This window comes from Lithobates pipiens, unplaced genomic scaffold (genome assembly GCF_037356315.1).
Source record: "Lithobates pipiens isolate NorthernLeopardFrog02 unplaced genomic scaffold, aLitPip1_a1.2 Scaffold_27, whole genome shotgun sequence".
In the NCBI taxonomy this organism is placed as follows: domain Eukaryota; kingdom Metazoa; phylum Chordata; class Amphibia; order Anura; family Ranidae; genus Lithobates; species Lithobates pipiens.
Window position 1 is genome coordinate 88,220,100 of NW_027507788.1, and position 12,013 is coordinate 88,232,112.

The 12,013-nt window shown below is 40.8% G+C and overlaps 1 protein-coding gene across 1 annotated transcript in view; it reads right to left on the minus strand.

Annotated features, from left to right (window-relative positions):
* Nucleotides 1-422: 422 nt before the first annotated feature.
* PRRG2 (proline rich and Gla domain 2) overlaps nt 423-12,013 on the minus strand; it is an 81,740-nt gene continuing 70,149 nt past the window's right edge. The window contains exons 6-7 of the mRNA XM_077457189.1: nt 8,040-8,195; nt 423-3,140 (exon numbers count right to left, since the gene is read on the minus strand). Coding sequence (XP_077313315.1) covers nt 8,042-8,195 — 154 coding nt within the window. The 3' untranslated portion in view covers nt 423-3,140; nt 8,040-8,041. The remainder of the gene's footprint in view (nt 3,141-8,039; nt 8,196-12,013) is intronic.

The following is a 12,013-nucleotide window of genomic DNA, read 5'->3' on the forward strand; positions in this document are numbered from 1 at the left end:
CAATATGACCCATCCTCCAACTTTAACATTACTCTCACACTTCAATCCCATCTACTGGTAGGGCTAAAACTCTCCTAGCATTCTTCTTCTTCATCAGACTGCCCTATTTGCCTAATCCCTCTAAATGTCTGAATAACCTTGAATTTCACCCGGTGAAAATACAAATACCATCCTAAATAGATAACAGAAAAGGAATTTGGACCACACAAAAATCATATACCTTTAGTACTGCCCAGAAACATGTAAAATAAATCATACCAAGTCTGGTCGCAATGAATTCCAAGGGAAAATTTAGCTAAAATTCCAAGGGGAGATTTAGCTACATTGCGTTACAAAGTATTCTGGCTTGCACTAGCATTGCACTGATTGATTTCAATAGGTCTGGTGGTAATCTTTAAAAAAACACTACATATTATGACAAATTCTCAGCAAATAATCTTTATTTAAAAATACAAATTTAATTAAGGCATCAATTAAATGAAATGTGTTTCCAATACACATAAAAACTATGAAACATATGGCCACTCGATCTCCATACTCCCACACATTGGCACAATAATGACTGTTTAATAAAGAAAAGATGTAAACATTATCTATAGGCAATCTGCAGTGGTTTTATGCTTTTTATTCGACATTCCACCATGGGGCGGGTTCACAATCACATGGGTACCGGCAACGAAAACAGCCATGTTGTGGGCTAAACCAATGATTTAATTATTAAAGTGGCCCTCTACCTGATACTATCATATTTTGGAGGGATGGTGAAAACAGGCAGTGTAAAATGGTGCTTAAATTTAAGCCCATACTCTTTAGATACAGTGGTCTAAACTTCTTCCAGCAATTTTCTTTTCTTCGATTCCACCCCTGTTCCTAATGGCCAATAGACTCACCATAAATTTCTTCAGTGAATCCATCTAGATTCAGATGGTATAGTAGGGCTGGGAAGGCAAGCATAGGGTTTAGCCCATTAAAATAATGCTCCTTCCTTAAAGGGATTTTGTCACAAACCAAAGCAGCTGTTAGTGAAGGTTCAGATGGAAAGCCACTCCTCGACTCATGTGCCACATATAGTACTGTGGCATAGACAAACCCTGAAATAATTATGCATTCTGACAGCCAGGAGATTTACAATTCCAGTTTTTCCACAGTATTGCTACTTTTGAATCCATTTCATTCCCAAAGATCTCTACGTAGAACTTAGACAAAGGAAATATTCATCGATAGAATGGATTGCTTAGATCCCCCCCTCTTAAAAAAATAAATAAAAATGAAGTCAATAAAAACAAAACAAAAAATGAAGCCAATAAGATTCTTGTACCAGCAGATATTGCCAGATCCCTCCACATGTATAACAACGCAGCTTTTGTTTCAGACTAAAGCGGTGTACATTCAGTGCCCCCCACCCCACAACCTGTGTGCCCTTGCCCCTGCTCACTTCCTACAGTCCTGCCACTCATTCGGTCTTTAGTTAAACATGATCAAACAAAATATGGGAACTGATTACTATTACTAAAGCTGAACTCTGGGCAAAAAAACTTCACAATAGAATTCCTCAATAGCCTTAGCAAGTTGTTGTGTTTTAATTCAAGAACTTGCCACATATTAATATCACATCAATGTGCTGCACATAGCATGCAAAAAGAGCAAAGATATGCACTGGCTATGTGGTATGCCCACAACAGGCTGTCTGCCAAAAAAATAAAAAGGGGGGTGGGTGCAAGACCAGTCACTTGGCATGAGGAGAGAAAGCAGCAGTGACTGGTCTTTGTTAAAGGAAGTTTCTGACACAAAAGCAAATTGCAGTAGTTCTTTTATGCTGCATTACTGCAAAGATCTGTAAGAAGCACACAAAGGACGCTAAGAAAGAATACACACAAACATATTTAGACAAAATTTGTTTAGTCTGGATTTTAGCATTATACCTTCAGGACTGTCATACTTAAGTCACTATCCAGCCATTCATTGACCCAAAACAAAGATGCGGCTAGCATTGTCTGACCTGTACACACAACGCCTCAGTAGGTAGTAAGGAATGGATGACAAGCCCCTAAGCTTGAACATAAAAAACAGCAGTGACTTTTGTAGTTCTATTATGACCAGTTCCCTTAAAATGATGCTCTTTCAGCGTCTTCTAGTTTCCCTGAACAGAGAAAGAATTTGTATACATATATTACAGTCAAAAAACATTTTTTATTACTAAAAACACACAAAAGATACAAATTACACCTTTAAACAAAATATTTTCTCTTTTTGCTGTTCTTGGCTGTAGGTATGGCTGTTTTAAATATAAAAAAAAATCAAATATACACAACAGCCATCTTGTTGGTTCTGGCCTTGTTCAGCACTAAAAATTCACAGTACACCCTTCTCCCCATGTCATTAAAAGTCATTTAGAATGCTGCAAATCCCAGGCTTTATATTGACAGCTGCGTTAAACCTTGTCAGCTTGACGTGCCCTGAAATACATTGCTCTGGATGTACACATTAAGGCCTTCAGGCAGGGAATCTGAAAGCTTTTGGATGTGCGGAATAATCTCTGAAGTCACGTCCATCACAGATTTAGAGGAATTTCCTTTGGAATTTAGAGAACGGCTGGATGTTACAGGATAGAGGCAATTACTTCTGAAATATTTAACGCAGCTTGAACTAAACTAAAAGTCAAGCTTCGGCCCAGTAACCGGCTGCTTAGACTTCAGATTCCACCTGGAAAATATCATCATTGTAGGGTATTCTCAACCTTCTGGAGGAATTTTTGTGATCCCTGAAATTCATTTTCACACATACAGCAGTGCATTTCAAGTTGGGGAAAGATTTACATTAATGTAAGCCTTCGACAGCATTGGAATCTTGGTGTGCCCGTGTGATGGATAATGAGCGTGATGGCTCATATTAAGTTACAAATTCAGTTACTGAGATTGCATCCTGGGGATTGGATAAAGCGGCTTCTTCTAGCAGAGCGTAAACATTAATAAAGTCTTGAACCTGGTTCAGTGGTCATCTCTTTGGTAAGTGTTTATTTCAGTAGCATTATTAAAATAAAAAAATAAAATAAAAATTGGTCCACAGTACACGAGTTTCCCTGTCATGCGAGTCAATTGCAAACCTCAATCTTCAGCTGGGCCGATTAGATCTGGAGGAACCTTTAAAATATAATGGAAAGAACAGTCAGCATATGTACATACATAAGGGAATTTTTCCTTTGCAAAAAACATCCAATAATGGACAAGGAGAAAAAAAGAAAAGAACAAAAAGCAGTATTTTTTTCTTGGACATGATTGAATGATGGAAGTCAGCAGAGTTTCATCTCATTCACTAAGCTAAGGGAAAATTCTCTTGCAAGTAAACAGCCTGCTTGCCCTTAGTAAATCAACCTATTCTGTTCCAATCGTAGGTTACATTAAAATAGGACAGTAATTTTAAGCAAAACTATAGTCTAACTATGACATACTGTACTTGGCATTGTTGTCCACACCAAGAATGGGCTCTGTTTTTCTAAGCACCCCTGTAAATATTTTCTAAACCCTGCCAGTAGAACCATTGGAAGGAACTTCCTTTGATAGTGTGACAGCACTAAAATCACTTTAGCATGGTCACCCTTGATGCTGCTTGAAGCCGAATACGCAGTACGCATGGACCGAGCGGCATCAGCTGGTTCAAAGAAACCGTCCGACATTCGGCCCATGTGTACTGCAACCAGTCCAACAGAAGCCGGCCGCTCGGATAATTCGGTCGAAGGAGGAAGACCAAAAAATGCCTGTCCTCCTGTTAAAACAAAATAGAGCAGCAGGGGAGATGGTCGTTCTAACATTGGCTTGTTAGTACAGTGGCTCCGACCTAAGCTGTCAGTTTTTTTTCCTTCAGCCAGCTGGGTTGAACAAAAAATAAAAAACTATTAGTGTGTACTAGGCTTTAGTTGCTTAGATACTGACACGGTTGATAGTCCTATCAGTTAATAGCCATGCCTAGCTCTTCCTACAGCTCTTTAAGTTGATAGCACATTGCTCTATCCTGCAATAGCCCTGCTCAATTCCTCCCACCCCCTCCAGCGCTGTCCTGTAGAGTGCACATTAAAAAAAAAAAAGAAAGGGAGAAGGAGCTGAACATAGATTAGTATTCAACATACCAACTAGCCTTGAAAATTCCTGTTGATTACCCAGAGGGGGGGTGAAAAAAACAAAACAAAAAAAATTAAAATAAAAAAAGGCTCAGACCCAATAGGCTGTTAAATCCAATAGTGCCTGTTTGAACTATATCTGCAATGAAACACACACACACACACACACACACACACCTTATTGCATAAAAATGAATATAAAGTAGAAATCATATTCTTAAATATATAGCTAGGAATCATGCTGTGTCTTTAAAAAGATAGGGCAAGTTGCACAGTGTAAGCATTTATGTACCTTGAAATGGAACTAAACTCTCTCAATCAACATAACTATTTTAAATTTTCATGCTCCTAGCATAAATAAAAAGGTGTGTTATATTCACTTTTTTTTTTTTTTTTACATTTCTTCAATTGCTTACTGATTTATGGCCTACATCCCAGGAATTTCAACAGGTACCCACTCCCATTTCCGCTTGGAAAGCCTGGGCCAGTGATGGCGAACCTTGGCACCCCTGATGTTTTGGAACTACATTTCCCATGATGCTCATGCACTCTGCAGTGTAGATGAGCATTCATGGGAAATGCAGTTCCAAAACATCTGGAGTGCAAAAGTTTGCCATCACTGGTCTAGGCAATCCGAGTGGAAGTTTCCCTTTCCCCCTCACTGTCCACAGTCTTCTAGGACACATCCGAGACCCAGAAGACTGCGGGGCCATTCACAATGCGCAGAGCGGCTCATGCATATGCAGTGAGCAACCTGCTGTGAAACCGTAAGCCGGGGACTGAAGACCAGTGGACCAAAGGCTTGGGTGAGCACAGCACTGGATAATGGGCACAGGCGAGTGTCTGTTTTGGGTAAATGCACAAAAAATTTGCTAGGTTTGTCCATTTTACACACCTGCTGAATATAAAATTACTATTTTGAATGGTTTTTCCTCACATTGCAGAATGTCTAATCAAAAATGAAAAAAATTAAAAATTATTCTGGAAGACCTGGAGATGGAATGTGGGAATGGGAATAGTTGGTTTACTTTCTGTTCCATAACAGAAGCATTCCAACAGAACAGATACCTTTTTGTAATCGTAATGTGTACTTCACTTTTCTTTTGAACCTTTGGAAGCCTGGGACTGCGACTCCTACCTTGCCACCCCTATGTACCATTCAATCAATGACATTTTTTGTACTCTGTTACTCTATATACTGGTTTCTTAGTCTTGTTAAAATTCCTAAAAATAACTTTAAAAGAAAAAAAAAATGACTTTCTTGTATATGGATGTAAACCTGAAATGGTCCTTATGCGTTTGCAGTTATGCACGTTACACTTTTGTAAATTTTATGCACAGGTTTCTGAACATTTTTAACAACACAATTTTTTTTTTTTTCATTCATTATACAAAGTGGGCAGTAAACCTTCAGAAACAGGATTTTCCATTGTGTAGATATATAAAAATATACAAAACTACAAGACACATGCACTTGTTGCATTTAACATTCATTTCAATGTACCTGTTAATGTGCATAAAAGCACAAAAATCCAACATGCCCTTTGATTTTAAACATGGACTAAGATGTAGGACATAGATGTGAACAAGCAACATAGGAATGAATAGAATTTCTATTTGAATTGCATTTTCAGGCAGCAAAACCCAAAAATACATGTGTGTTTTACTGCATCTAGATCAGAGGTCCCCAAACTGCAGCCACTTGCTTGCCTTTATTCGGCCCTTGGGGCACTATTCATCCCACTGATATGAGAAACTATTCTTCCCTCTGACACCAAAAATGGGGCACAAGTCCTGAAACTGACAACCATGGGAGCCATTTCCCCCACTGACACCAACAATGGGGTGATATTTCTCACCTAATACAGACGATTGGGCATGGTTTACTCTCAGTGATGCTAGAAAAATGTTCTATTGCCCCTAAAGTCTGAAGAACAGTAAACTGGACCAGGGGAGGGCTGGCAGCCTTAGGCCTGGGGGGCAAGTCTAGTCAATCCACGAATCAGCTCACCATCACCAGTGCCCATCAATGCAGCCTCACCAGTGCCCATCAATGCAGCCTCACCAGTGCCCATCAGCTCAGCCTTGTCAGTGTCCATCAATGCAGCCTCACCATAGCCCATCAATGCAGTCTGTTCAGTGCATGTGGATTGGAGAGAGAAAAGCCGCTGGATAACAGAGTGGAGATCTCCCGCTTACCCAGTGCAGCTGCTGTCCTACGAAGTCCGGCCTCCTGGACCAGGTTCTATGATAGATGTCACCAGTGTGCTCTTTATCATAGGACATCCTTGGCTTCCTGGCGGTACACGTCACCGAGCAGCCGATGCACGTACCCGGTTGCTGCGATGTCTGCCAGGCACCCGCAATCGCTCACGATAGAGCAGGAATGTGGATCTGTGTGTGTAAATACACAGATCCACGTCCCGTCAGGGGAGAGGAGACAGATTGTGTGTTCCTAGTATATAGGATCGGTCTCCTCCCTAATCAGTCCCATCTCCCCCACAGTTAGAATCATTCCCTAGGTAACACATTTAACCCCTTGATTGCCCCCTAGTGTTAACCCCTTCCCTGCCAGTGATATTTATACAGTAATCAGTGCATTTTTATAGCACTGATCTCTGTATAAGTCACTGGTCCCAAAATAGTGTCAAAAGTGTCCGATCTGTCCCCCGCAATGTTACAGTCACTATAAAAATCGCAGCATTACTAGTAAAAAGAAAAATATAATAAAAATTCCATAAATCAATAACCTATTTTGTAGACGCTATAACTTATTACTGCTTATCGCAATTTTTTTTCCAAAAAATATGTAGAAAATTACACATCGGCCTAAACCGAGTAAACTTTTTTTTTTTTTTTAAGTTGGCATATTATAGCAAAAAGTAAAGAAAAGTTTTTTTTTAACCAGTTCCCGAGCAGCGCACACCGATGTACGTCGGCAGAATGGCACGGGCAGGCATATTGGCATACAGGTACGTCCAATCTTTAATGCCCTCCTGCCATCGCGAGCGGGACCCCCATGAGTCCGGTTGCAGGTCCCACGGACTCGATCGCCGTGGGCATATCCGCGATCATCTCACTGGGCGGCTGAACGGAGAGATGCTGTTGTAGTCAGCATCTCCCCGTTCTGCCTAGCAACAAGTGACGCTGATCTCTGCTCCATGTGATTGGAGCAGAGATCAGTGTTCACTAAATGAAAGCCCAGCCCCCCACAGTTAGCAACACACCCCTAGGAACACTTAAACCCTACACTGCCACCCACTGGTTAACCCCTTCACTGCCAGTGTCATTTACACAGGAATCACTGCATTTGTATAGCAGTGATTGCTGTATAAATGACAATGGTCCCAAAAATGTGTCAAAAATGTCCGATGTGTCTGCCATAATGTCGCAGGCACAATAAAAATCGCTGATCGCTGCCATTACTAGTAAAAAACTAATTATTAATAAAAATGCCATAAAACTATCCCCTATTTTGTAAACGCTATAATGTAATTTCTTCCCAAATAATAATATTAAAAATGTATGTTTAGCGTGGATTGAGGCTAACATATGGGTAGTTTTAAAGTGTGCCCATCTAGAGAAATCAGACCTCCCAAAAGTCCACGTTCATAGCATCCAGCAGGCTGGTTTGTAACAGATATGGCCATCTACAATGATGACCAACCCTAAACAATGCAGACCTTTGGCACACATGCTAAACATCTATACTATGTGGGAAAAAAAAAAAAAACAAGAATTAGGTACACATGGTATTGAAGCCAGGGGCCTTCTCTGTCAAAAAATGGTCTGGATGACCGTCGTCATAGAAAGTTGCGGGCTTGCTGCCCATACACTTATTTGACCAAAATTGTACATAACCTTTGTTGGATCACAACCATTGTTACTGGAGTATTACTGTAATTAGGATTTTAGGTGTAATTACCTCTAATATGGTGGTGGAGGTGCATCATAAGTGCCCGATGCTTCTAAAGCCTCTTCATACGACGGGAGTCCTGGGGCATTAGGTTCAGGTAAATGTGGAGGTGTCAACGGCAATGTTTCAGCAAGGGGTATATTGCTAGTAAGGTTTACTGGGGGCCTGATACAAAAAGGAAACAAGAATTAGACTCAGTAAACGTAATATTTTGTTTAATTGTAAAAAGGATCAGTCCACCCTTATAACAGGCAGATACAAATACCACTGTGTATACCTGGTATGCGTTTATTAACTGAATCAAAAAATGATTTAAATAAAGTACCTGTGTCACAGCAAAGAGGCCTGGGGGAAGGGGCCAGCCTGACAGAATAATCTAGGTAGGTTCTCATTTTACATAGTTCTAGTTTATGTAAAGGCAATTGTACAGTCAGCGTCTAACGTGAATGGTGAGCTTAAAGTGGAAGTTCACCCAAACCAAGCTTAACCTGCCCCCACCCCCTTCTTCTGAATCCTATTCTATCTACTCTGTGAAAGGAAGACTTACCTATCCTAAAAGGTGATCAAGTCCGGTCACATGATCTCCGCAGCGGCCAGCTTCAGTGAAGAGAACGTCGACAACAGCTGCAGAGCCTGGGCATGGACGTCACTCTTTGACTTACTATGAGGCATCGGTTGTTGGTGGTCCCTCATTCTACACTGCAGCCGCCGCTGACAGCTGATCAAGTGACCAGACCAGATCACTCTCAGAATAGCCAAGTACACACATCTTTCTTTCACATGAGAAATAGAATAGAGGGCTGGGAGCAGATTTAAGCTGGACTTACACTTTAAAGCTGGCCATAAACATTCAATTTTTTTTTTTTAAAAAGGTAAAATATACTTTGCAATTTGATCGAACAATCTTTGAAAGATCTAACAATTACATAGTGCAAGGGCAATGACTAGATACAAACTGAAAAGGCTGTTTGAGGTTCGCTCTCATATTACATAATTTTGGTAAATTCAAAAGGCGATTGTAAAAATCTGATATTTCATGTGCATAGCCAATTTAACACTGATTCTTGTAACATAGTTAGAAGAGTGATGACCTCACTGATTATCCTATATCAGGAGGTTGTGGTGGAAAGGTGTCGTGATCAAGCTCCACACATTGGTCTGGCAAGATTTCCTTGATCATTAGATTGGCTACACAAAATATGAACTAATTTGAGATATTATCCATTTTAAAAATTGATTTTGTGTGCATTTTTGACACATGGGTTTACGTCTTTAACCTCTCAGGTAGCAGTAATGTATTCCCTGTAAGGTTTTTGCTTGAGCCATAGAAACATAGAAAAGTGACGGAAGAAAAAGACAGTAGTCCATCGAGTCTGGCCATTTTTTTTCGTTAACTTTTTTGTCCGAGTATAGATCTATGGTTTTCCCTAGCATGTTTGAAGCCACTCTCAATTCTAAGGAACCCCCATTGTACAGCATCATTTCAAGTCTACTGGATAGAGCAAGTTTCCCTCCTAACAGGCACAGAAGATGGGTGAAATATACAAATCACTTCATGGCCAGAGTATATAAACAGCAATGAATCATTGCTGGGTAACCTAGGGCAGTATTTGCCAAGATGCTTGTAGATCCGTGCCAAGGAGGACATCCAGGGCCGGCAGCCCTACCATGGGTCCCAGTGGGTCCATTGGACCCAGGTAGCACTTTGAGAGGGGCAACAAATTGAACCATGGCCACCTCTCCTTCTCTTCTATTTACCCAGCAAATTGACGACCAATATTTTTTTTCCAGCAGTTTTGTGTGTCGTGATGAGCGACAACTGCCCCCTGGCCGCTCCGACTGCCCCTATGCTATCCTAGCCCATGTATATACTACCCCAGCCTGTCCATAGACTACCCAAGCCCACCCCCTAGAATTGAGCATAATGGTATGTCATAATTTTGCATATAGACAAGGCGCTGTTGCATGTAAATCTGACTTGCTGATAAGTTTTAGTTACAATTATCACAATATAAAATAATGGATGCGAGGGCCTTTTGGTGGACATAATTTTTTTTTTGGGGGGGGGGGGTTGCATTTCATTCATGGACCCAGGCAGCACAAGGTCTTGGGCCAACCCTGAGGACATAAAATCTACTTTTTTCAATTTAATACTGTATGTTTATTGTTTGACCACCTCTGCATGCCATTGGATACATCTAGAAAAAAACTATTGCATAGTGCAAAAGGAACTCTGCAAAACCAGTATTCCGTTGCAGTTTTTTGTTTTTTTTTTACATTGAGAATGGTGGGATTAAGCCCCAAAAGAGCATTACTATACACGTCCTAAAGCCCCATGATCTTGAAATTAATTGCTTAAGTAATAGTGTAGTTTAAACGTTTTATTAATTAGGTTACATAGGAAACAGATTTACCAAAAATAATCTTATCGATAAGTGTTAAAAAATAAAATAAAAAATAAAAACTCATGTGCATGAGGCTGCCATATTTTTGTCTAACCAAAGGAGAGACTGCTTCTCTCTAATCTCATATTATGGTTGATTTTCTAAAAACCGAAGGAGTAAAAAATCTGGTGCAGCTCTGCATAGGAATCAGTCATATTCCATATTTTCAAAAAAAGAGAAGTATGGATTTACAAAAATATACATTTATACTCACCTAGGTGGATGCAGCATTGGTCCAATGCTGTATGTCTCCCCCGCCGCTTCTAAGAGCGATCAAAGACCACTGATTGCTCAGTTCTCAGTCTTCACTGAGCAGAGAACTGGTGACAGTCCCCGGCTGTCTGATCTGCTCCACCAGCACTCACTGGAATGGCAGGCTGTGGAGGGGGAAGGAGTGGCAGGCTCAGTCTCCCAGCAGCTCGCTGAGAGGCTGAGCAAGCTGCCAATCCAGGATTTTGGGTAGATCCTAATTGAAAAGTCTAGATCTTTTCCGAGCCTGGACTGGCTCAGTGACGTCATGTCAAAACAGGTCACAGGAGTGCAGAACTAATGAAAAGAGGTATGGCTCCCTCAGGTCATTAGGTATTACAAGCGTTAACCCACACATCCAAATTGATTGGCAAACAAGAGCATGGCATGAGGGCAATCAAAGGCAATAAAGCCGATGGAGGTCACATCAAACAGAGGGCATATCAGAAGCTGTTGATGGCTCAGCTAAAACACTTAGACTGGACCTTGTGATATTTTTTGGGACAACCTATGGTGGCATATGTATCTTTATAAAGAGGCAGGCTGTTTACCAGCTGTTTCCAGAAAGTAAAGGGTGGGGGGAATGGACTTTCTGGCATAAAGCAGAAGCAAACCAACCAAAGAACATCCCACTACAGTAGGAATTAAGTATTCAATCAGCCCCAATATACAGATAGAGAGAGTTGCAGACATATGGCACTGACCAAATGAATGAGCGCCATTGCCTCCTCTCAGAACCCGACAGCGACTGAGCAGGTCCAGAAAATATGAGTAAAATCTCCTGGAACCCCTCCACACCACCAGCATTCCGTAAAAGAGCTGGGGTTGGCTATACTTCTCCTTTATTTGAATAAGCTGAAGTTAGAAGCTGATTGGCTACCATGCACATCTGCACCAGGATGTTGCACTCTCCAGTTTTAGTAAATCAACCCTATAATGTCTGTGTAATTCAAAATAAGCTCTCTGCAGTGTCCCATAGCATAAAAGGCAACATGGTAGAGCTTAGAGGGGTGATCCTCAATCATATCAAGAAAGGTGGACTTTTTGATTTTAGCAGTGGGTCCACACTAAACATGTTTTCAAGAAGCTTAAAGAGCAAATGCCCCAACTTTATAAGAGGTATTACAATCTCAGCAAGAAAGTGGAAAACCCCATTTTGGACAATAGTGTGGACTGGTGGCTCTATATTCTTGGGCGTTCTTAGAGATACGATCAGCAGTCTCTGGGTAGCTAGATATACTCAGAGGTATTTATATTGTTTGTGGGTGGCAAACAAGGTCAAAGCAAACA